Source organism: Anomaloglossus baeobatrachus, chromosome 4, assembly GCF_048569485.1.
Source record: "Anomaloglossus baeobatrachus isolate aAnoBae1 chromosome 4, aAnoBae1.hap1, whole genome shotgun sequence".
NCBI lineage: Eukaryota > Metazoa > Chordata > Amphibia > Anura > Aromobatidae > Anomaloglossus > Anomaloglossus baeobatrachus.
This window is the reverse complement of record NC_134356.1, coordinates 167,790,587-167,817,738: the sequence shown is the minus strand read 5'-3', so window position 1 is coordinate 167,817,738 and position 27,152 is coordinate 167,790,587. Positions and strand designations below refer to the sequence as shown.

The 27,152-nt window shown below is 42.9% G+C and overlaps 1 protein-coding gene across 3 annotated transcripts in view; it reads right to left on the bottom strand.

Annotated features, from left to right (window-relative positions):
* Positions 1 to 27,152, bottom strand: part of KIF3A (kinesin family member 3A) — a 178,778-nt gene that overhangs the window by 138,153 nt on the left and 13,473 nt on the right. For all 3 annotated transcript variants that reach the window (XM_075344580.1, XM_075344579.1, XM_075344581.1), the window contains exons 5-9: positions 26,430 to 26,535; positions 21,067 to 21,206; positions 20,003 to 20,200; positions 4,977 to 5,151; positions 4,774 to 4,872 (exon numbers count right to left, since the gene is read on the bottom strand). In XM_075344580.1, coding sequence (XP_075200695.1) covers positions 4,774 to 4,872; positions 4,977 to 5,151; positions 20,003 to 20,200; positions 21,067 to 21,206; positions 26,430 to 26,535 — 718 coding nt within the window. The remainder of the gene's footprint in view (positions 1 to 4,773; positions 4,873 to 4,976; positions 5,152 to 20,002; positions 20,201 to 21,066; positions 21,207 to 26,429; positions 26,536 to 27,152) is intronic.

The following is a 27,152-nucleotide window of genomic DNA, read 5'->3' as shown; positions in this document are numbered from 1 at the left end:
CCTAAGAGTAACCCAAGGGAAATCGATTTCATGGATATCAGGGTGCTAACTACTCTTAACAGATTGCTTCAAACCGACATCTTCAGAAAGGAGATGTCAGTGAATAGTCTCCTGCATACCACATTGGCCCATTTGTTTAATACCATCACAGTAGTGCCCATTGGACAATTTTTAAGAATTCGGAGGGTGTGTTCAACAGATGACTTTTTTGAGAGACAGGCAGTGAGAACCTTCGTGAGCGATTCAAAGCCAGGGGGTATAGCTTTAGGAACGTCAAGAAGGGCTACTCACGGGAAAAAGCTACCCCCAGGAATCAACTCCTTTATGCTTTGGGGCAGAACAAAGCTTTGGATTGTCCAGTTTTTAGATTTATATCTATACTAGCTGTAGTACCCGGGCGTTGGCCGGGATAGTAACTCTCTTCGAGTGTGTGTCTGTCTGTGTGTCTGTCTGTGTCTGTATCAGTCTCTCTGTCTGTCTCTATCTCTGTGTCTGTCTCTGAGTCTCTCTCTTTCTCTGTCTCTGTCTGTCTTCTTCCAGGGCTGTCTCTTTGCCCGGCTGTCTCTTTCTGTCTCTCACTCACACATAAGCTTCTTATACTAACAGTTTATTTTGTTCCTATAGCAACCACTGACAGTTGCTATTAATAGTCCGTATCTCCCAGCTCCATTCAGATAAATGGAGGCAGGATTTTTGAGACTAACTGTAAAGCGCGGGGTTAATTTTTCCTGTCAAAACAGTCTATAGGGGGCTTTACACGCTGCGATATCGGTTACAGATATCGCTAACGTGCGTACCCGCCCCCATCGTTTGTGCGACACGGGCATATCGCTGCCCGTCGTGCACAAAATTGTGCACCCCCGTCACACGGACTTTCCTGCTCTGCGACGTCGCTCTGGCCAGCGAACCGCCTCCTTTCTAAAGGGGCATCACAGCGACATCACACGGCATCACAGCGACGTCACACGGCAGGCGTCCAATAGAAGCGGAGGGGCGGAGATGAGCGGGACGTAAACATCCCGCCCACCTCCTCCTTCCGCATTGCCGGTGGAGGCAGGTAAGGAGATGTTTCTCGCTGCTGCGGTGTCACACACAGCGATGTGTGCTGCCGCAGGAACGAGGGACAACATCGCTAATAAGAGGTAAACGATTTTTTGTTTTAAGACGACCTCTCCGCAAAAGCGGCCAAAATTGTTTACCGCAATCGTTTTAGGTCACACAAACGTGTCACACGCTGCGATATCGTTAATGACGCCGGATGTGCGTCACTAACGACGTGACCCCGACGATAAAACATTAACGATATCGTAGCGTGTAAAGCCCCCTTTAGACATTCCCTGGGGCGTCTGTGCAAAATTTCATGATTGTAACTGCGACGGTGCGGATTCCTTCAGCGGAACGTCATACATACACTGAGCTTTAAATATTAGATTTAACAACCAGTAGGATGAGATTAGGATCATCCTGACCAGACACTGGCCGGTTTTAACAACAGAACCTACTCTCAATAAAGTCCTTCCGAACCACCCTCTTCTAGCAGCCGGAAGGGGTAAAAATCTCAGAGACCTACTAATACATAGCCATTACACATGTAAAACTACCCCTTCATTGTACACAGGGAAACCCAAATGGGTCTGCTATCCGTGTGGCTCGTGTTTGGATGTAGGAATATAGAGAGCCACACTTCTTTTATCTCGCATATGGTTCGAGGGAATTCGAGATCAAGCACTACATCTCATGCAGTACTGACCACATTATTTATTACGCCAGATGTGACTATGGTGTGGTTTATGTGGGCCTGACCTCGATGCAACTTCATATCAGTGTTTGACAACATGTAAGATATTATGGCAGCAAAGCATATCTCTGATTTGGAATCCCTTAAAACTATTCCTCGGCACTTTAATGTGTATCACAACTGCAAACCCCCGCGGGGTTAAAAGTGAGAGGGATCGATAAGGTGCATTTAGACTCCAGGCAGGTAACTATAAACGGACCCCAGCACAATTGGAGTTTCGGTGGATTGTGGTATTACACGTCACCAAAAAGCCTAAATGAGAAACTTACATTCGCCCCATTTTTATAATCAAGGTTATTGTGATTTATATTTCTTATAGCACCTGCCTTGTAATCCAATTTTATGTCTTTCTTTTTGCCATCAACTATACATGATTCTAATTTGTGTGCTTTTTTTTTGTTATGGTTTTTAGTTCACTTTTTACTGTACTGTACCTGTAGGTGTTCCTGCGCGTGGATTCTCTACGGTTTGTGGAATGGGAGATGCCGAATATCCATCATGCTATGTGGAGCAAGAGACCATTACATCTAATCAATCCCTTATCTGGACTTGGCCATGTCAGCAGGACAGTATAAATATCATCCACCCCGGAAGGACTGGGAATGACATCCTGATGATTTTGTATTCTCCATGTTTGTATACTACTGTCTGTGGATGACACTTAAGTAAATCTTTATGGTTACTGGGATTGTCATGTGAGACCGCGCTGCTGGCCTTCCCAGCTGGCCCATGGTCCTACATGAATGCCCTCAAGTTTTTTTAAGACGGTTGTAATTTACCTTGATATCTCTACCTTATAATCACAAGTTACAATCACAGTTTGTATCTGCTTTTGCCCACACTGTTGCCCTGAATTAAACTGTCCATGTGAGATCTCGGTACTGGTCCTTTCACTGAGCCATGGTCTCACCGGAGTATTCTTTTTAGGCAGATGGGGATGTTATGGTGCTCAGCTTTATATCTACGTCCTATAACTTACCACCAATTTACCATTTTGAGGAATAATGGAGGTCATTATTTAGGTTTGCCCTGAATGAGAGGACCACCGCTTGGGCATGCATGCACGGAGGTATCCCTATACATGTCCAGTGCTGATAACCGCTGTACAGTATAACTTTGGTCCTGTGTGACGACTCAGGAAGTGATTACTGCACCCGCGTGATACCCTGGGAGTACCCGATGACGCCCCCTCATGTGGCCAATTAAGCAGTGGACACGACCTGTGACTCATCTATATAATACAGCACATCACACACTTTGTTGTGGCCCCCCAGAGAAAGCCTTTGTGAAATGTGTATTGGCGAGCGTCACATCCACCCTGCTCACCCAGGCTGGCTGCTCGTAGTAATCATTCAATGAGTATCTACTCCTTGTCCTGCTCACCTCGGATCTCTGGCACCATCTAGTGCTTCTTTGGTGGTAAGACAAGGCATCCAGATGTTCCATTGCTGTAGACCTATATGTATACATGTTTACATTTTTGATACTATTGTTAGGGAGTACTTGACTAATGGGTGTACGGATCGGTGGTGTGTCTTTTAGGATTCTCTGTTTGTACACCTGTAGCTACACTATTCTTATACTTATAAAATATTTACAGTATAATCCTCTTGAAATATATTTGATGAATATAAATGTTTCCACTTTGGTAAAGAGGATTTTCTTTGTATCATTTATTCTCATCTATGGGTTTCTATATGCTCCTATTTCTCTAGATTGTAATTGATAATGATTGGGAGTGACCTTTGCTACTTACCTGGTTATAAAATGGTGTTTCTATATACTTTTTTTGTTTTATAAATACTGGGTGGCTGCAGGCTGATAATTTTTACGGTGGGGTGGCCCAATAAGCACGGGTCTCCCCAGCCTGAGAATACCAGCTCCCAGCTGTCTGGCTTTAGCTTGGCTGGGTATCAAAATTGGGGGGGACAGCATGCGGTTCCTCTTACTTTGATGAAGAGCCAAGATAAGATCACGGCTAGGAGCTGGAGCCTGCAACCATAGGCTTTGCTATGTTAGGTAGCATAATATGGTGGGACCCTACGACAATTTTTTTTTTTTTATTTTTACTGTATGATACACCCACAGACCGGCCTGAAATTGGAAGTCAGACATGCTGTCACTCAGCGTGGGGGCGCGTCTGACTGCAACCAATCACAGACGCCAGTGGGTGGGGGAAGCAGTGAATAAGTATGAGACTAATGAGTGGCTCCAGAAGGTAATGAAAGGCCGCAGGAGCAGTTACAGCTGTGCTGGTGACTCGGTAAGTACAGCTCGCTTGCTTCATTATTTTTTTCTTTTTTTTTTTTTATTACTTGAGTGCTGGGCCCGGCACTCAGGTACCTTTGAATCTGAGGGGTTCAGACTTTACAGTCACAATTACTTTCCATCCATTGGATAAAAAAACGCATTGTTAAAAATACATAACAAATACATGTGTTTTTTATGCGTTTTTGAGCCCCAGGCAGCGTTTCTAGGACCGCAGGCTGCATCTTTGTGGTCACCGCAGGCTGCATCTTTGTGGTCACCACAGGCTGCATCTTTGTGGTCACCACAGGCTGCATCTTTGTGGTCACCGCAGGCTGCATCTTTGTGGTCACCGCAGGCTGCATCTTTGTGGTCACCGCAGGCTGCATCTTTGTGGTCACCGCAGGCTGCATCTTTGTGGTCATCACAGAGATGCACTGTGCGCATGTAGCCTATGGGTTTGGTTGCAGTTTCCTAGATTTGAGTAGTATGTACGCAGGGAGATGTGCACCTTACTAGCCATGTTGGCAGCGCATGACTGCTTGTTTATTTCAATAAAGCAGCATAGAGACTACAAACTATACCAGCCATTAATAGCCATCAATGCCTAACTATACATGCAGCTGCCAAGGAAAGACCCTGGTGCGAAAAAAGTTTCATGATATAAATATTAGCTGAGAAATGCAACAATGATAAAAGAAGAGATACAGGCGGATTTTAGATCTTACCTCTTCGTCTTTTCCTCTTTTCTCCATCTTCCCCAATCTCCCCATCCTCATCGTCATCATCATCTGCACCGCTGTCATCAGAGCCAGAGATTTCCTCTCCTACACAAGCAGATTGAAGCCTCATGAATTCAGTACTCAGTATTACATGTGCAGTACGGTGTCCCACATATTTATGATAAATTATAAGATAATTTACTTTTTACCTTCTTCAAGTTTCTTTTTAAGTTCTTCAATCTCTTTCTGAAATTGGCGCAGAAGTGCGTCTTTGGGATCCTCATTAATTCTAGCTTTGTTCTTGATATTTTTCGCTCTGTTAGCGTAACGCAGAGTGCTGATCGTCTCATCGTAATTGTAATCTGCTGGGCCAATGTTTGCACACTGAAAGACAGAACGGGGGTTCAATAAAATATAGAATATGAATCCAATTACTTGCTTGTTTTACTTCGCTTAGCTATACATTGCAACTTAACACACGTATGTTAGTGATTCCATAGCTTGCCAATGTCATTTTACAGCAGCCTGACAGCAGGATCGATACCAATAACCTAATTACATGGTTGCATTTGTCTTTTGACCGTGATTTTATTTCAGGCACCCCATTGTTGGGCTTAGGTCTGTGGGATTTTGAGTGGTTCTGATGGACTTCCTGGGCATTCACAGTAAGACCATAAGCCTAGGGCATGTAGGCAGAAGTCCACTGCGAGGGCTCAAATGTGCCTTTTCACAAGCTCCCGCGAGAGTTAGATTTCAGGTATGAGAGCGTAAGGGACAAATCACAAACGTCAGTCATGACTCTGTATATATGCTATTGGGAGACTGGGCAGGACTGATCTGTGCGTGCAGACTCCTTTTGGACTTGACTGATTCCTAAGAATATACAAAGAAAGCACTCTGAATAGGTGAAAACTCCAATATACAATGAACTATGCCCAATGGTGCAGCATGAAATCAACAAAGACAAATACAGATATGTAATTAGTACAGTATATAGGTGTCCATCCTGCTGTCAAGTCCCTTTAACCTGGCCACTACCGGCAACTAGTGGCCAGTCGTGTAATTACATATTTTTAACAAAAATTAAAGAATATTAACTTAAATTATTTATTAACACACTTTAACAACTTGCCAATCTCCCAAATGTTGGGGTGAACCGCAGCAACTGATGTCGGCTGTCAGACACCGCTCTATTTCCATAGAATCTTTGTAGATCTCTTACTTGTGTGTCTGGAAGGGTAATACAATTGGCAGGTGCTTAGGGAGATTGCTATTATTCCGCCTGCAGTACTGGTGTTGAAGAATGCTTTAGGACATATCCCATGGTTCCTGTGTCTCACAATAAAGCCTCTGAGAAATTAAGATTTTTGGTGCTCACCATAAAATCTCTCTTGTAGCCTTCATTGGGTGGACACAGCATCCTCCTTTGTTTTGGGGGACTTGGGGTTACTCCTGCTGCTTTTGCACTAAATGAAAAACTGCCTGTCAGCAGCCAGGTATACAGTGCTGGCCAAAAGTATTGGCACTCCTGCAATTCTGTCAGATAATACTCAGTTTCTTCTTGAAAATAATTGCAATCACAAATTCTTTGGGATTATTATCTTCATTTATTTTGCAATGAAAAAACACAAAAGAGAATGAAACAAAACTCAAATCATTGATCATTTTACACAAAACTCCAAAAATGGGCCAGACAAAAGTATTGGCACCCTTAGCCTAATACTTGGTTGCACAACCTTTAGCCAAAATAACTGCGAACAACCGCTTCCGGTAGCCATCAATGAGTTTCTTACAATGCTCTCCTGGAATTTTAGACCATTTTTCTTTGGCAAACTGCTTCAGGCCCCTGAGATTTGAAGGGTGCCTTCTCCAAACTGCCATTTTGAGATCTCTCCACAGGTGTTCTATGGGATTCAGGTCTGGACTCATTGCTGGCCACTTTAGTAGTCTCCAGTGCTTTCTATAAAACCATTTTCTAGTGCTTTTTGAAGTGTGTTTTGGGTCATTCTTCTGCTGGAAGACCCATTGACCTCTGAGGGAGACCCAGCTTTCTCACACTGGGCCCTACATTATGCTGCAAAATTTGTTGGTAGTCTTCAGACTTCATAATGCCATGCACACGGTCAAGCAGTCCAGTGCCAGAGGCAGCAAAGCAACCCCAAAACATCAGGGAACCTCCGCCATGTTTGACTGTAGGGACCGTGTTCTTTTCTTTGAATGCCTCTTTTTTTTTTCCTGTAAACTCTACGTTAATGGCTTTCCCAAAAAGCTCTTTTGTCTCATCTGACCAGAGAACATTCTTCCAAAACGTTTTAGGCTTTCTCAGGTAAGTTTTGGCAAACTCCAGCCTGGCTTTTTTATGTCTCGGGGTAAGAAGTGGGGTCTTCCTGGGTATCCTACCATACAGTCCCTTTTCATTCAGATGCCGACGGATAGTACGGGTTGACACTGTTGTACCCTCTGACTGCAGGGCAGCTTGAACTTGTTTGGATGTTAGTCGAGGTTCTTTATCCACCATCCGCACAATCTTGTGTTGAAATCTCTCGTCAATTTTTTTTTTCCTTCCACATCTAGGGAGGTTAGCCACAGTGTCATGGGCTTTAAACTTCTTGATGACACTGCGCACCATAGACACAGGAACTTTCAGGTCTTTGGAAATGGACTTGTAGCCTTGAGATTGCCCATGCTTCCTCACAATTTGGATTTTCAAGTTCTCAGACAGTTCTTTGGTCTACTTTCTTTTCTCCATGCTCAATATGGTACACACAAGGACAGAGGTGGAGTCAACTTTAATCCATGTCAACTGGCTGCAAGTATGATTTAGTTATTGCCAACAAACACCTGTTAGGTGCCACAGGTAAGTTACAGGTGCTGTTAATTACACAAATTAGAGAAGCATCACATGATTTTTCAAACAGTGGCAATACTTTTGTCCACCCCCTTTTTTATGTTTGGTGTGGAATTATATCCAATTTGGCTTTATGACAATTTTTTTTATTGTTTTTCATTGAAGACAAATTAAATGAATATAAAAATACCAAAGAATTTGTGATTGCAATCATTTTCAGGAAGAAACTGAGTATTATCTGACAGAATTGCAGGGGTGCCAATACGTTTGGCCAGCACTGTAGCCTGTTTGGGAGGAGTCAGTTTTTTTATATATAAAATGTATTCTTCGTGTCAGCATTCATTGTGGGACACAAGAACCATGGAGGCTATGAGAAAGATTTTATGGTGAACACCAAATATCTTCATTTTTCATAGAATAACTTAGTAAACATCATTGCAGAATTGTTTTCTTTTATTTAGTGGCCAACAACTATTTGATTTGGGTAAGGTGTTAAAACGTACGTACTACACATATACACAATTACATCTCAAAGACTTTGATGGATTTGAGTTTATCACATACAGCTCTGGCAAAAATTAAGAAACCACTGCAAAATTGTCAGTTTTTCTGATTTTTCTCTTTATAGGTATGTTTTTGAGTAAAATGTAAACTGCCCTTTTATTCTATAAAACTACTGACATGTCTCCGAATTTCCAAGCAATAAATTTTGTATTTATTTTCTGAAAATGAGAAATGGTCAAAATAACAAAAAAAGCACATTGCTTTCATACCTCAAATAATGCAAAGAAAAAAGTTCAGAATCATTTAGAAACAACAATACTAATAATGTTTTACCTCAGGAAGAGTTCAGAAATCAATATTTTGTGGATTAACCATGATTTTTTTTTTTTAACTGAATATTTGATTGAATTTTTCAAAACAAACAGAGAAAATACATGGATATGGCCCACAAACATGTGAGCAGTAATTTTAAACCATAAATCAGGACACATATCATATTATACATTGATATATTAGAAACAAAGAATGTGACAAGACAATACTAGACAAGGAGACATAGGGAAAGAGGGGACGAACTAGGGAGGATGAGTATATCAAACTTCCATCAGGACCATGCTGAGCTATCATTCTTTATTGGCCCAGTAAGTATCCCAAAGGGACCAAACACTCAAAATTTTCCACCATTATTTGACATGGGGGATAGATACTCCATCCTCCTCACATCTTGGATCCTAGAATGGAGATCATTAAGTGAGGGCGGATGGGCTAACCTCCAGTTACGGGCAGACATCTGGCTGCTGTGGTTATATGTAACAGTAACTTCACTCTCCTCCCCAACTGGACATGTGGAATATTCAATAGATAGAATTTAAGATCTAAGGGTATCTTAAGATCGGCTACTTTGTAAATAAGAGATTGTACCAACTTCCAGAAGCATTGGATATTTGGGCATACCCAGAATATGTGCGGTATATCTCCCCCTGTAGTACCACATCTCCAGCAGTTATCAGGTATAACCGGATTTAGTTTATGTAGTAGTGATGGGGTGTGATACCAACACATGGGTAATTTATACTGGTTCTCCTTATAGACATAGCACAAGGATGTTGTTGAGGCAGTATCCCAAATCCGTTTCCAGATACATAAAAAAATGGTCTCACCAAGGAAATCCTCCCATTTACTCATATATGTATGATTTGGCTTGTCTTCTGGGTAGGGAGTAATTAAAATACGATATATGTCCGAATAAGGCCCTTGGTGGAGACCCCAGCTGTGCATAATCTTTCAAACAGTGTAGGGGTAGAGACTTCTAGGGAGGAAAAAAGGGAGCGCATCAGGTGTCTAACTTGTAGGTACCTATATTGAGAGTTGCCAGGGAGATTAAAATTAGCTGATATGGTGGCGTAAGGGAGAAGGACCCTGGAGTGTGGGTCTACTATGTCAGCAAAACAAAAGAGCTTCCTGTCGAACAATGTCTTAGTTGCTGCACCTTGCATACCATCTGGCATCTTGGGGTTAAAAAGAAAGGAAGTCAAAGGAAAGCAATCAGATTTAAGTGGAAATTTTTGTTACACAGCAATCCCAGATCTTCTTAGTGAAGTCTATAGGGCCCAGGGTATGTGGGTCAGGCTTATTAGATGAGGTACCCCAGAGGTAAGAGTTGGGATGCGTTGGGGCTAGCCATAGCTTCTCTATTTCCATCCATCTAGAGAAGGCACAGCGATTAGACCATGTAGGGATGTGACGTAAGTGTACTGCCCAGTAATAGTTATATCAGGGACCCCCAGTCCTCCCCTCAGTCTACTGTCCACCAAAGTAATTTTGTTAATTCTATGTCTCTTATGGGCCCAAACGAATTGAAGTATAATGAACTATATATTGCGTAATTCTTTGTATAGTAGACACACCGGAAGGGTCTCAAATAAATAAAGCAGCTTTGGCACAACAGACATTTTAACAGCGGAGATTCTTCCAAATAAAGACAGTGGGAGCTTGTTCCAATTGAGTAGGAGTCTTTTTAGTTCAGTAAATAATCTAGGATAGTTATGTTGATATAAGAGCTTATACTTCGATGTTAGTTGTATCCCCAGGTATGTCAAGGATGTATCTTTCCATTTATAGTTGTAGTTTTCTCGCAAGGAGGACACCCGCGCCTGCGGAATATTAAGGGGTAGAGCCTCAGATTTGCTCTGGTTAACCTTATACCCTGACAGCCTTCCAAATTGTAATAATAGAGTATGCAAATTCGGAAGGGTGATATGTGGATGGGACAATATCAATACATCATCTGCATATAAAGATAACTTAAACTCTTTGTTTCGCACCAATACCCCACGGATATTAGGGTCCATGCGAATAGCAGCAGCCAATGGCTCAATGCACATAACAAAGAAGAGGGGACAACGGACATCCCTGACGAGTGCCGTTATGTATCTGAAATGGTTGGGATGTGGCATAAGGAAGCTTGACCGAAGCTGAGGGGCATGAATATAGACTTTTCAGGGCAGTAATTAATGCACCCGAAATTCCAAAATGACGCAACGTCTCAAACATAAACTGCCACCCCAGACGATCAAACGCCTTCTCCACATCCAAACTGAGAAGGAGTGTCTCATTCTCCATCTTATTGACAACCTCCACTAAGTCAATAATCTTCCTGGTGTTGTCCCCTCTCTGTCTACATTGGACAAAACCCACCTGGTCTTTATGTATTAGGTGAGGGAGTAGGACCGAAAGGCGTAGGGCCAATAATTTAGTAAAAATTTTTAAATCAGCATTAAGGAGTGCTATAGGCCTGTAATTGGCACATTCCATAGCATCCTTCCCTGGTTTGGGTATAAGTGTAATATATGAATGCAACATACTTTTGGGTATAGGGGAGCCCATGAGGAAACCATTAAATAGTTTAACTAAATAGGGGGCGAGTCGATCCGCAAATGCCTTGTAATAGAAGTACGTCAGACCGTCTGGACCCGGCGACCTCCCATTAGGAAGTAATTTAAGCACCTCTCCACCCATGATTTCTTCATTCAGTGTATCTATAGCACTCCTAGTAAGAGTAGGTAGCTTACACTGCTCGAGAAAAGAGTGAATCAATTCCCTCTGTTTTGCTTGGTCTGCGAGAAGGGAGCTAGGCAAGGAATACAGTTTAGACAGATAATCCTGGAATATCTTTGCAACTTTAGTAGGGTCATAGAGGATATTCCCCCCCACATCTCTTAAGGCATAAACGGATGAGTTCCCTCTAACCTCTCTAAGTTGGCGAACTAAAAGGGAATGAGATTTATTTCCTTTGTCATAGTATTTATGCTTACTATAAAGTAGTAATTTTTCTGTTGTATTGACCGCTAGGTCCTTCAGTTGGGCACGGGTCTTTACTATTTCTCTGAGGGCACGTATTGATGGGTTAAGGGTCATCCTATTTTCTAATTCTCGGAGACTTCGGAGGAGCTGGTCTCTCTGATAAAGTCAATCTTTTTTAATGCGGGAGCTTAATGCTATACATTGCCCTCTAAAAACGGCCTTATGGGCTTCCCAAACAGTAGAAAAATTAGGCACTGACCCCTCGTTATTCTTGAAGTATTCTATCAGCCCCGCTTCCAATTTGTCTCTGTAGGGTGCTCTCTTGAGGAGGGACTCATTGAGCCTCCTCCAGTGGCAGACTCTTGTACGTGAGGTTGTCTGATCTAGGGTGAGAGTCATTTGCGCATGGTCTGACCATGTTATTGCACCAACATCCACATTACTCGTCAGTCTAAGGGCTTGAATGTTGCCAAAGAAGATTAACCATGATTTTTAAATCACAGCTTTCATGTGTCTTGGCATGCTTTCCACCAGTCTTTCACACTGCTTTTGGTGTGACCTTATGGTACTCCTGGCGCTAAAATGTAAGCCGTTCTTATTTGTTTGGTGGCTTGTGACTATCCATCTTCCTCTTTATTACATTCCAGAGGTTTTCAATGGGGTTCAGGTCTGGAGATTGGGCTAGCCATGATAGGGATTTGATGTGGTGGTCCTTGATCCACACACTGATTGACCTAGCTGTGTGGCATGGCGCATTGTCCTGCTGGGAACACCAGTCCTCAGAGTTGGGGAACATTGCTTGAGCAGAAGAAAGCGCCTGTTTTTCCAGGATAATCTTGTATGCAGCTTTTAAAGTTAAAGTTAAAACATTAGTATTGTTGTTTCTAAATGATTAATAACTTGTTTTCTTGCATTATTTGAGGTCTGAAAGCATTTCATTTTATTGTTATTTTGACCATTTCTCATTTTCAGAAAATAAATACAAAATGTTTTGCTTGGAAATTCGGAGCAATATTGTCAGTAGTTTATAGAATAATAGAACAATTTACATTTTACTCAAAATTATACCTAAAGAGAAAATCAGAAAAACTGAAAATTTTGCAGTGGACTCTTAATTTTTGGCAGAACTGTATGCACTGGTTAATTTAGATCTCAGTATTTGAGAGATGCATCAGTAAACATATGTTAGATCTCATTACAATCAGCATAATTACAATGACTAATGCCTACATACACAGCTGATAACCCAGGACTAGGGCTGAGCGGATCCGGACTGTAAAAGTCTGGATCTGCGCGGTTTCAAAGATGCCCGGGTGCCGGACCTGGGCGCGGGATTTCGGGTGCACGATCCGGATTCGGCACTGGGGAAATTAAAGGGAAAATAAGGAAAACAATACTTACCGAGACTTGGTGTCATGGTGGCAAACTGCTTCCGGGTCGTGCATTCACTTTCTGTACTGCGCAATAGGCTCATCGCATGCACACAGATTTCCGTGCTTTAACCGCCCAACGGACGTCCTGTCGTCTGTGATTGGTTGCAGGCGGACGCGCCCCCCAGCCTGTGACAGCGTCTGCCTGCAGTCATCGCTCATCGCTACACTCACAGCCGGCGGTCATTCTCTATAGCTGCTAGCTGTGACATGTAGCAGAGCTGGATGCGGCGAGGGACCTCATGTGGATTACGCCGGACCAGCACACTGTTTGGGGTTAATAAAGTGGTGAAGGAGGGTGTGTTTTTATATTTTATTCCAAATAAAGGAATTTTCTCAGTGTCTGTGTTTATTTACTATCTTTACTATATTTATCTTGTTTTGCATATTTTCCCAGGGGGCCTTTCTCTAGTGTCACTGAGTTGAGAAACACGTGATGGTGTCTCCGCGGTGTTGGATGTTGATCTCCCCGAGGTCAACCATCTTTACCTATGTAGTCTTCTACTAGGCATTGCTCCCACTAGCCAGCATCCTACTCCACACTGATGAGGGGCAAATACCCCGAAACAGCTGTCTGTGGATGGATACCACGTTTTGGTATAGGCGGTTTCCTTGACTGGAGACTGCCCTTCTCGTGGTTGTTCCTTCCTGGTTAAAGATCTGGCTAGTTTCCTGCTAGCGTTGAGAAACATGTGATGGTGTCTCTGCGGCATTCTTGTTTTGCATATTTTCCCAGGGGGCCTTGCTCTAGTGTCACTGCATTGAGAAACACGTGATGGTGTCTCCACGGTGTTGGATGTTGATCTCCCCGAGGTCAACCATCTTTACCTATGTGTTTATTTACTGTCATTTACAAGTTAGTGATTAAGTTATCTCATAGATACCTTTGCAATCACTAATCTAGGGTTTAGTAGCAGCTGTGTGCTGTTATTAACCCCTCATTATCCCGACTGCCACCGAACCAGGGCAATTCAGGAACGGTATAGCACCGGGATTACCATATCTAATGAATGTGGCAACACCGGGCGGCTGCGGCCTGAGAATACCAGCACCCAGCGACGTTTTTTTGTTTTTTTTTTAATCACTTATTTAAATGAAAAAAAAAAAGCTGCATGCGGTTTTTCTTAGGCCGGAGTCACACTTGCGAGGGACTCGCACGAGTGACATCGCATCACCAGCACAGCTGCTCAATCTTCTCACAGGAGTGGGCCACATGTGTTTGTCTACATGCACGCTCATGTTCAGAGAGCGACAGGCCGTGCTGGGTGATGTCATGCCAGACTTGTACGAGTCTGACATCGCATCACCGGCACAGCCGCACACTCTTCTCACAGGAGCAAGCCGCATGTGTTTGTCTAAATGCACGCTCACCATACTGACCCGCAGACACTTGCACTGCTTTCCCCGCCCACCGGCCGTCCTGGTGCCTGATTGGTTGCAGTTAGTTGCCATGCTGCAACCAATTACACACGCCGTTGGGCGGGCAAAACCGTGAATTTGAATTATCAGCTTCGGAAAGGAATAGCGTGGCCCAGAAGGAGTTTGCCGCCATGACACAGCCTCGGTGAGTATACTGCGCACGCTCCTATCCCCTATCCCTTCCACCAATGTTTTTAATTTCTGGATTATGGTCCCCATTGACTTATACGGTAACGTATTCCGGAGCGGATCGGGGTTTTTTTTAATTGAGCAGTGATCCGCCGGTCCCAGTTTTTTGCGAGTCCGATCAGCTCTACCCAGGAACAACCTTTTCAAATAGATGAGGTCATAGCTAACATACTCAATATACTGTTCAATACAAAAGATCCTGAGTCAGTATATTAAAGTGGACATGGTCTTCATGACCTGACAGTTAGGAATGTGTGTGCATGTCGGCTAGAACATTTTTTTCCCCACCGGTTGTAGGAGGCCATGGTTTAAGCAATAGAAATTCCATCATTTTTTGGTGCTTTTTGGAAACACAAAAATTACTGTGCAATTTATAAACATCTCTTTACATATAAAACATAAAAACATCACCACTCAGCATTCATTGAGCAGGATGCTGACTGGAGAAGACAAGAGCAGTTATAAACCCCTTCTATTATCTCCCCATGGTCCTCACATGTCAGGCGCCTACAGATCGTGTATGCTGCTCCTCACCTCACATATGAGTGAATACTCTATTATAGCACAGAGATTTTACCTAAAATTAAAATCTCCATTTGTTTAAAGCTATATATGATTTTTGAATATAACCTCCATTTTTTAGTGAGTGGGGCTTATAAGGGAGGTGTGGACATCTGCAGCCAATCATGTGACGTAAATCATAGCGTGCGAGGTTCTGAAGCAAAGTGTGCAGGGTTTGAAGATAAAAGTGTGGCATAGTTTAAACTCAATTACATAGTTTAACACAAGAACATAGTTTGAATTTATCCTTATACGTTTCCCAGCGTTTGTTTTTTTTCCTTGTTTTTCTACTTTAACGTTTATCCCCATTTAATAGGTGCTCCATGGACAATGCTACCAGGTGTGTATCTTGTCAGATGTATGCATGCCTTGAGAAGCCGTTCGAGGGTGAATATGTCTGCACTCGATGCAAGCATGTTGCGTATTTGGAAGCCAAGGTAACTGATCTAAATAAGCAGCTTGCAACACTCAGGGGCATTGCAAACCTGGAGAGGAGTTTAGAGCTCACTGGAGCTTTCTCTGGCTGGGGCCAGCGATATGGAGGAGGGTGGAGGTGGAGAAGATCAGGACCCAGAGGTAGGTGGTTGGGTAACAGTTAGAAGAAGAGGTAGGGGGAAAAGTGTCAGGGAGCCTAGTCCTGACCTGGCACAACCTAGTAAATATGCCTGTTTGGCTGATATTAGGAATGAAAGGCCAAGACTAGGGTCACTACAGCAGGACGTTGCTCCTAGCAACCAGGAAAACAACTGCTGTAGGAAGGAGGGAAATAGGAGTGCAGCAAAGCCCAGACAGATGTTAGTGGTAGGGGACTCTATAATTAGGCGGACAGACAATGTCATCTGTCGCCGAGACCGTGAATGCCGAACAGTGTGTTGTCTGCCGGGTGCTCGGGTTCGGCATATTGCGGATTGGATAGATAGATTGCTGGGTGGGGCTGGGGAAAACCCAGCGGTCATGGTGCACATTGGTACTAATGACAAAGTTAGAGGCAGGTGGAAGGTCCTTAAAAATGATTACAGGGAACTAGGAGAGAAGCTGAAGTCCAGGACCTCCAAGGTGGTGTTTTCAGAAATACTACCGGTGCCACGAGCGTCACTAGAAAGACAGCGGGAGCTTAGGGAGATAAATACATGGCTTAGAAATTGGTGCAGGAAGGAAGGGTTCGGGTTCATGGAGAACTGGGCTGACTTCTCAGTCGGCTACAGGCTCTACGGTAGGGACGGGCTGCACCTCAATGGGGAAGGTGCAGCTGTGCTGGGGGAGAAAATGGTCAGACGGATGGAGGAGCTTTTAAACTAGGATCTGGGGGGAGGGAGGGTAGTGGAGCCAAAAAGGGGATAGATAGAGCAGATAGAGACAGTGAGATGGTAGGGGTCAATGAAGGATTAGGGGGGGATGGGACATGCAAGGAACGTAGGGAGGCTATGAGTAATAAAGGTGTTAAATGTCTACTGGCAAATGCAAGAAGTCTTGCAAACAAAATGAATGAATTGGAGACTGTTATGTAAACCATGGATTATGATGTGGTGGGCATTACGGAAACCTGGCTGGATGAAAGCCATGACTGGGTGACAAACATACAGGGTTATAGTACATTTAGGAGGGACAGGAAAGACAAAAAAGGTGGTGGGGTGTGTATATTTATCAAATCTAACCTAAAACCTGTGTTCAATGATGACATTGGGGGGGAACTGCAACAATGTAGAGTCAGTATGGGTAAATGTACATGGGGAGGGGAATAATGGAAAAATGCTAATTGGAGTTTGCTATAAGCCTCCTAACATACCTGAACAAATAGAGGGTGAAATGCTGGAACAAATTGAAAAGGCAGCTAATAATAATAATCGGTTCTTATTATGGGGGATTTCAACTATCCAGACATACAGTGGGACATAGAATCTTCTGGTTGTGCTAAAAGCTGTAAATTCTTATCTACCATTCAGGACCATTTTCCTTTCTCAGAAGGTAGATGAACCGACGAGGGGAGATAATTTGCTAGATTTGGTCCTGTCAAATAGACCGGATACAATTTCAGATCTACAGGTCCGGGAGCACTTGGGCACCAGCGATCATAATATGGTAAGCTTCAATGTAATATTCAATAGAACATTTAAAAGAAGAAATGCTAAAATCTGGAATTTTAGGAAAGCTGATTTCAACAAAATAAGGGAAGAGCTTAAATGTGTAGATTGGGACAGAGTCATGGTAACTGGGGATACTGAACATAAATGGGGAAAGTTTAAGGATATACTGCTAGAGTCCTGTAAAAAACGTATACCCTCTGGTAATAAAACGTCCCGGAATAAAAAGAAACCACTATGGATAAATAAGACTGTACAAAGTATAATAAAACAAAAACAAAGGGCGTTTAAAATCTTGAAGGCTGAGAATACAGAAATAGCATTTCAGGAGTATAAAGATATCAATAGGCAATGCAAAAAAGAAATCAAACAAGCAAAACTAGCTACTGAAACAAAAATCGCCAATGACATTAAAATAAATCCCAAAATCTTTTATAAATACATTAATGCCAAAAGGAAAACAAAGGATAGTATTGGCCCCTTAAAATATAACAACAAGTTAGTTATAGAGGACAAACAAAAGACTGAGATATTAAATAGGCATTTCTCATCTGTGTTCACCAAGGAACTGACTGTACCAGGCATCATTCAACAAGTGAAAAATCAAAGTTCACCACCCGATATAATTAATTTAACACAAGAAGAAGTATGCCTACGTCTGGGTAAATTAAACATTGACAAATCCCCAGGGCCAGATGGCATTCATCCACGAATATTGAGGGAATTGAGCTCCGTAATTGACAGACCGCTGTATCTCATCTTTTTAGACTCGCTTGTAACAGGGTTGGTGCCTCAGGATTGGAGGATTGCTGATGTGGTACCGATATTTAAGAAAGGTAAGAGGGTAGATCCAGGCAACTACTATGTAAGATATTAAAAACTGACCTTGATAGTACAATATTACAAAAAGATCTGGATAAGATGTCAGAATGGGCAGATACTTGGCAAATGAGATTTAATGTTGATAAATGTAAAGTAATGCACCTAGGACGGAGTAATCCTATAACTGCGTATACATTAAATGGAAGTAAACTCGGGACTACAGAACAGGAGAAGGACTTGGGTATTCTCATTATAAATAAGCTGAGCAGCAGCACTCAATGTCAAGCAGCAGCTGCAAAAGCAAACAAGATTCTAGGTTGTATAAAAAGAGAGATTAGATCCCGTGATCCCAACGTATTGTTACCCCTCTATAAATCACTTGTAAGGCCACATCTGGAATATGGGATTCAGTTTTGGGCTCCACATTTTAAAAAGGACATTCAGAAGTTAGAGTCAGTTCAAAGGCGGGCAACTAGACTACTACAAGGAATGGAAGGCCTCCCATATGATGACAGGTTGAAAAAGTTAGATATGTTAAGCTTAGAAAAAAAGACGTCTCAGAGGAGATCTCATTTATATGTATAAATACATGTGTGGTCAATATAAAGGACTGGCACATGACTTATTTCTTCCGAAGACAATACTAAGGACCAGGGGGCATTCACTGCGAGTGGAAGAAAAGCGATTCCGACAGCTAAATAGGAAAGGATTCTTTACAGTTAGAGCAGTCAGACTGTGGAATGCCGACCACAAGAGGTTGTAATGGCAGATACTATAACAGCTTTCAAAAAAGGGCTGGATGATTTCCTCACTACACACAACATTGTTGGTTATAAATGACTTGTGACCAAATGTAGAACTGGTGGAGGAAGGTTGAACTGCATGGACCTAGGTCTTTTTTCAACCTTAGTAACTATGTAACTATATAGCAGGAGTAGATTTCTGTCGACACTGATGTCATACTATTATTTGTTCTTTTAGGGTTGTTAGGATTGGTCAGTCACACAGGGGAAGGAGGGATGGAAGAAACATGCAAAGTGCCAAAAACTTTATAGAACTTTATGGAGGTCATGAGAAAACAGGGGGACAGATGCAGAACGGGGCACATGTGATGGCTTAAAGGGGGTTTTTCCACTATTTGGACAACCCGCTTCTCATGCTCCATATTTGGCCCTGTTAAAATTAAAAAAGCTTATACTCCCCTCCCGTACTGTTCCAGGGGTGTCGGCATTTGCTCCCGTGGCGTCAGTCTTCCCACCTTCGGACGCATAAGTAATCACAAGAGAGTAAGAGTTGCGTTGGAAGGTGGGGAGAAAGAAGCCACAGCTAATTGGGTGCAGGGCTCATGTGATGTAACAACAGGGACAAACATGGGGAATGAGAAGGGGTTGTTGGTTGACCAAGTAGTGGACAACCCCTTTATTCCTTACCGCTGCTTTTGTACAAGACAGAACATAGAACACTAGATAAGTGCTGACGGGAATAAAAGGGTCAACCCTATTACATAGAGAAGAACTTCAAGAGTTACTGATAACACACTTTAGTATTGAGGCACAATTTGGTAGGAGGAGTAGTGAACATTTTATGGTAGTGTAATTACTTAATGCTGCTCCCCAGACTGTTGGCCACAGCTTTCGGAGCTTAGCTTTGGCACCCCATCCCAATCACCACACAGCTTCTCCTGCTAATCTCCCTGAATAGCTCCTGCTCGCTCAGGATTCTGCTCTCACTAAGCTTGCCAGCTCTCCTCTTCCTCCTACAGTCTCAGCTCTACCAATGAGAAGAAACAGTACTATCAGGAGCAAAGGGGGTGGAGCTAATAAAAATCCCAATGGAGCTGACCTTCAGTGGTGACTTAAAATAATTAATTGCCCAGCCCTACTCTATTGTTTTGTGGATAAGATTCACAAATGGCCAAGTACGCATACTCAAGCATTTCTGTGTTTAACACTATACTGACACTCAGATCAAACCTCTGCTCAGCAAAACACACCAGATTCTCTCTGGTCATGTGACTCCAGCCAAGGCCGGGGATTTTTCCGCCATGTCTCAAGTATGTAGAGGAGAAAGCTACCTACCATCATTGTCTTGGAGTTTCCCCCCAGAGAATCCTGCAGCAATCGGGTGAGTTTGGAGTTCCTGTATGGCACATGAGTGCTTTTTCCATCAACCAAGGCCGAGATTACATTGCCCAATGTGGAAAGGGACAAGTTGATTTTTGTGGCTTCTTTCAGCCTTTGTCCGGTTGCCCCAGTCTTGGCTTGCCTTTCTGAACCCTGTGAAAGCAACATATGCATAGACTCATGGGATATAAACCTTATTTAAATGGTAATTATCTAATGACATGAGTGCCTTGGTTATGTGAGACAAAGAACCGGCCGCTCACTTCTTGTAATATGTCTTCAGCTCCGCTGCTTCAGGAGAATTACAGATGACAGCAGGCAGTTTATGGAAAATAAGAATTAAAGCATTATTCCCATCTCCAACATCCTATCCTAACATGTAGTAGGTATTATAATAATAATAATAATATTAGATTCTTTTCCATGAGGAAGGAGGCAGATGAGTCTCTGAAACGCGTTGGAATGATCTAAATAAAAGAACAAATTATTTTATACATGCTCGTGGTTTCTTAGCGCGGCAAAAAAACCCCGTTTTTCTCCAGTTTTTACGCTGAAAATAATATTAGAAAATACCTTATGTGCAGGGCATTGCAGAACCCTAGATATCCATGGTTACGACTACACATATAGTCACAGTTCGTTAATTGCCCGTGGTCATAACCATAGATACCCAAGGTCCTGCAATGCCCTGCACATGAGGTAGCGACATAGTGAATCAGAACTATACTACATTTGTCATTGGAGGTATTTGCTAATATTATTACACCTACTACATATTGGGATAGGATAATGGAGATGGAAATACCCCTTTAAGGTCAACACTATGAAGAATTTTTATGCTAAAAACTACTAGTACAATTCAGTTTTGTAAAATTCATCTAATGACCAAAACATTGACTAAGGTTATTGAGACGACATTGATCATTTCCCCTTTTTATTATCAATTCTATACTGTTCTAGTAATATTTCAGTTAATAAAATAAAATGAAGATTCATTCAAAATACAAAACTTTTCATACCGCCAGGTCTACAAGATGCAGCTTCCCCATTCGCACATGGATATTGCCATCTGCACCTTTCTCGCTGCACTCGATGGTGATCGTGAATATGGCGTGTGAGCGGGAGCTGTGCTCATTCATGTTCGTAGCGCCAACGGAACCTGTGCGAATAGAAGAACATTGTACACTTACAATTCATGGCCATTTAAAAGAAACAGCGAATATCTTCCAGTACTGGACTATGTGTACTTTCATTACATAGGAGTTGAAACCTCGCTTGCTTAACCCCTTCACCCCTGGCCACTAAAACACCCTTCTAACTGGACCATTTTTTGTAATTCTGACCAGTGTCACTTTGAGGTTATAACTCTGGAACGCTTCAATGGATCCCGGTGAGTCTGACATTGTTTTTTCATGACATTGTATTTCATGATAGTGGTAAATTTAGGCCATTATCTTTTGTGATTACAGTATTGTGAAAATTTGGGAAATTTGGCATAAGTTTTGAAAATTTTGCAATTTTTAAACTTTAAAATTTTATGCCCATAAATCCGAGAGATATGTTACACAAAATAGTTACTAAATAACATTTCCCCACATGTCTACTTTACATCAGCACAATTTTGTAAACATTTTTTTTTTTTTGTTAGGAAGTCAGAAGGGATCAAAGTTTATCAGCAATTTCTTATTTTTCCAACAAAATTTACAAAACCATTCTTTTAGGGACCACATCACATTTGAAGTGACTTTGAGAGGCCTAGGTGACAGAAAATACCCAAAAGTGACCCCATTCTAAAAACTGCACCCTCAAGCTGCTTAAAACCAAGAAGTTTATTAACCCTTAAGGTTCTTCACAGGAACCAAAGCAATGTGGAAGGAAAAAATGAAAATTTTACTTTTTTCCACAAAAATGGTAATTTAGCCATAAAATTTTGCTTTTTCACAAAGATCAGGAAAAAATGTATCATAAAATTAATAGAAACAGAATAAATTGTTCAGCTCACCAATATTGCAGTTCCGTAGTGGAGATCCAGCGCACAGATGGTTAGGAATACCAAGCAATAGCAATAAATGTATGAATCCAAAGCAGACTTATATTGAATAAAAAAGTTTTTTATTTCTATTTTGGAATGATAGAATGAATAAAAAATCCAGGGACATGCAAAAGTAAATTCTAGCCCCAGTTCATACCTCATATGTGGTGGAAATCAATTGTTTGGGCGCACAGCAGGGCTCGGAAGGGAAGGAGCGCCATTTCAATTTTTGAACGCAAAATTAGCTGGAATAATTAACGTACGCCATGTTGCATTTGGAGACCCCCTGAGGTGCTTAAACAATGGAGTTCCCCCACATGTCACCCCTTTTTGGAAACTAGACTCCTAAAGGTATTTATCTAAATGTTTGGCATGCACCTTGAACCCCAGTGGGCTTCACAGGAGTTGATAATGTTGAGTAGTGAAAATATATATATTTTTTTTTAAAATCACAAAAAACTTACTTCAACCAGTTAGCCTTTTTTTCTCACAATGGTATCAGGAAAAAAATGCACCATACAATTTACTGTGCAATTTCTCCTGAGTACGCAGACACCTCATATGTGGTGGAAATCAACTGTTTAGGCACACGGCAGGGCTCAGAAGGCAAGGAGAGCCATTTGACTTTTGAAACGCACAGGACTCGATCAGTGATGTGCGTCACTGATGGGCCACTGCAGGACGCACACACGGATGAGGTGCAAAAAGCAATTGGAAATACGGGTACAATAAAAAAATAAAAATAAATCCCGCCCAAATTTAGCACGGATCGCCGTTTGTACGAGCGGATAAGGTGCAAAAAAGGGACAGGGGATGAGGGACAAAAATAAAAAAAAAAAATATACTCACAGGACTAGAGGAGCAGTAGGAGGATCAGTGACAAGAGCAATTGCAGAAGGCAGAATGGTGGACAGCTTATTACAGGAGCAGCAGCACGCAGTAAAAAGATAGCTCACCGAGGAACTAGGAAGTACCCAGCAATGGAGACAGATGCGATTAAACTAATGAAAACCACGGATGACCCAGTGGCAGCAGATAGGGGATGTTGGAGGGGAACAGCAGATGCCGAGGAGAAGGCAGGGCAAGATAGAGATCGCAGATCCAGGGGGGTGGGGGGTTTAGAAAGATCGCAAATCAGCGGGGGGGAGGGGGGGAAATAGGTTGGACAGCGGCGTGACGTTGTACTACAAGTACCGGCAGGGGCACTGCACGCAGGTGAGGACAGATAGAGAGATCGGCAGATAAGCAGAGAAATCGCAGATCGGCACTGGGGCAACACGCAATACTTACAGCGACAGCAGGATGCAAGAGCGGTAACTGGACAGCAGCGGTGGCTTGGTGTAACAAATACCAGCCAGTGGATGCCACAGTCATGTTGAGGGGAGGGCTCTCGATGCCAAAACAAGCCTGGGGAGGGCGGTCACCGCCAGGTCAGATCGCTCCCCCTGAACATTGATTGGAGCGATTGAGTGTTATAGCACGATCGCACCAATCAGTGCTGCAGAGAGGGGGGGGAGGGGTTGCTGGCCTCCAGCCTATCATCTGCTGCTGGATTTTTTTTCAGTCTCAAAAACAGTGCGATCTCTGTGGTTGGTGGTTCACATTTGAACAGACAATCACAGCGACCATGGATGGGAGATGGCGATGCCACCCCCCTGGGGTCAAGCAAAGGTCCCCTGATGTAAAGCCTGCTTTACACGCGTAGATATCTCGTGCGATCGCATCCGCCCCCATCGTTTGTGCGGCATGGGAAATTTGTTGCCCGTGTCGCACAATGCTGTAACCCCCCCGTCACACCTACTCACCTTCTGAACGACCTCGCTGTGGGCGGCGAAATCCTCTTCCTGAAGGGGGACAGACGTTCGGCGTCACACCGACGTCACACAGCGGCCGGCCAATAGAAGGGGAGGGGCGGAGATGAGCGGGACGTAAACATCCTGCCCACCTTCTTCCTTCAGCATTGCCAGTGGGATGCAGGTAAGCTGCAGTTCATCGTTCCCGGGGTGTCACACGGAGCGATGTGTGCTGCCCCGGGAACGATGAACAACAGGACGTTCGATTTTTAGAAAATGAGCGACGTGTCAACGATGAACGAGAAGGTGAGTATTTCTGCTCGTTCATAGCTGTCACACGCTACGATATCACTAACGATGCCGGATGTGCGTTACTTACGACGTGACCCCGCCGACATCTCGTTAGATATATCGTAGCGTGTAAAGCCCGCTTTAGAAACAGCAGGGGGCATAATTTGAAAGCAGTTTCTGATTCAAGGCCCGGGAAAGAGTACCCCAAGGCCCTGGAGTGAGTCACTCAGATTATGAACATATCCCAAAGTCATTTTCTAATAGTGAACAACCCCTTTAAATAAAAGGATAAGCACTAAGGAAAAGTTCCATAATGTTCCAATGTGCTTTGTGTATCGATATTTCACCTTGTTTAGGATACTGGTTTACTGAGAGTGAATGACAGCACTCACTTCACAGGCAGAAAGCTGGTGCATAGTTTGTCTTCATCTCTGCTAACAAGTGGACAACAGTGTGAACAGTACTCTGTCAACTAGACATATCTGTCTGCAGTCATTTATCATTCATCCAAAGAACTGGTGATTAACTTCTCATCAGGTTTCCCTTATGCCAAGACCACCACACACAATAGAGAAGCAGATCCCTCCATTCACTACACTGTGATTGGAATTTAATATTCCAATGTCTATGGGACTGATGAATGAGACACCCTGTGCCAGATGCAGCAAAGCAGCCCCAGAACATTACAGAGCCCCCTCCATGTTTAACAGTAGGTCCAGTGTTCTTTTCTTGATATGCTTCATTTTTCTATCTGTGAACATAGGAGCTCATGTGCCTTGCCAAAAACTTCCATTAGTGTCTGTCCATAGGACATTGTCCCAGAAGCTTTGTGGTTGGTCAACATGTAGTTTGCCAAATTCCAGTCTGGCTCTTTTATGATTTTTTTTTTTTCAACAATGGTGTCCTCCTTGGTCATCTCCCACGAAGTCCACTTTGGCTCAAACAACGACGGATGGTGCGATCTGACACTGATGTTCCTTAAGCTTGAAGTTCACCTTTAATCTCTTTAGAAGTTTTTCTGGGCTCTTTTGTTACCATTCGTATTATCCATCGCTTTGATTTGTCATCAATTTTCCTCCCGTGGTCACGTCCAGGGAGGTTGGCTACAGTCCCATGGATCTTAAATTTCTGAATAATATGTGCAACTGTAGTCACAAGAACATCAAGCTGCTTGGAGATGGTCTTATAACTTTTACCTTTAACATGCTTGTCTATAATTTTCTTTCTAATCTCCTGAGACAAATCTTTCCTTCGCTTCCTCTGGTCCATGTTGAGTGTGGTACACACCATGTCACCAAACAGCACAGTGAGTATCTGTAGCCCTATATACAGGCCCCACTGACTGATTACAAGATTGTAGACACCTGTGATGCTAATTAGTGGACACAACTTGATTTAACATGTCCCTTCTGTCACATTATTTTCAGGGGTACCTCATTTCTGTCAAGGAATATTTTATGAGTTTTATGAATTTAAAAATTCCGTGGAAGATCAAGCTTCGATTTTAAAGGGCACTTTACACGCTGCAATATCACTATCGATATCGCTAGCGAGCGTACCCGGCCCCATCGGTTGTGCGACACAGGCAAATCACTGCCTGTGGCGCACAACATCGCTTACACCCGTCACACGGACTTACCTTCCCTGCAATGTCACTGTTGCTTGGGAACCGTCTCCTTTCTAAGGGGGCGGTTCGTGCAGCATCACAGCGACATCACACAGCAGCCGTCCAATAGAAGCAGAGGGGCGGAGATGAGCGGGCGGAAGATCCCGCCCACCTCTTCCTTCCTCATTGCCGGTGGACGCAGGTAAGGAGATGTTCGTCGTTCCTGCGGTGTCACACACAGTGATGTGTGGTGCCGCAGGAACGACGAACAACATCGTACCCGCAGTAGCAACGAAATTATGAAAAGGAGCGACGTGTCAATGATAAACGATTTTTGACATTTTTGCGATCGTTGATAGTCGCTCCTAGCTGTCACACGCTGCGATGTCGCTAACGACGCCGGATGTGCGTCACAAAACACCGTGACCCAGACGATATATCATTAGCGATGTCGCAGCGTGTAAAGCACCCTTAACAGTCACGCACTATGGATTGGTTGCTTTGGAAAAACTGTGTGAGAAAACATCTATAATATAGTATAAAGAGTAAAACCGAAATAGCCTAAATCAACAAGTCCCAGTATTCATTGCGGAGCCTAAATCTTGAAAACTACATTTTGTAATCAGGTTATTATGACCAACGATCACAAGCATAACTTACGATTTTTGTGTCCCAAAGTCATGATCCGATCCATATCATCTGCATTATTCACCACATATCCAGATAGATCTTTGATGTAAACACCGACATCTGGTCGCTCTTTAACCTAAGACAATGGGGTTCTCATTAACCAGTCATGAATATAAAGATTCTTTTGCCACTCACGTAATTTAAACAGCAGCCCACCCTAGTCATGTTAGGACTGTCTGCAATCTAAAGAAACAACTCCTAACAATTGTGTCTCAACTGACAGAGGAGCTGTATTGTAAGGAAATATACCGCCATGAGCTGTGAAGAAGGGCTGTGACAACAGAAGAAAAATTAATCTTCTCTTCGCCTGACTGAGCACAAAGGATTTTTTTCACCAGCCTCAGATCTCTGTGCTGTCTGTCAGGCAAGTAGAAGATTTATTTCCTCTGTTGTCATAGTCCTTCTCCTCAGCTCACAGAGGTATGTGTGCTTACGGTACAGCTCCTCTTTCAGTTGAGACACAGGTCTCTGGAGAAAAAGTAAAAAAAGGAAGCAGCTAGCCCACCCAGCTGCAATCCTCCAGAGCATGGAACGTAAAAAGGAGAAGAGCTTCACAGAGTTAAAACTATAAAATCATGCTAAATAGCCAAATGATATTTATGTAAAGAGTATACCAACACGTTTCTAATGCCTTTAAACACATCTATTTATGGTTTTAACTTTCAGAAACTGGATCTACATCCTCTTCCATAT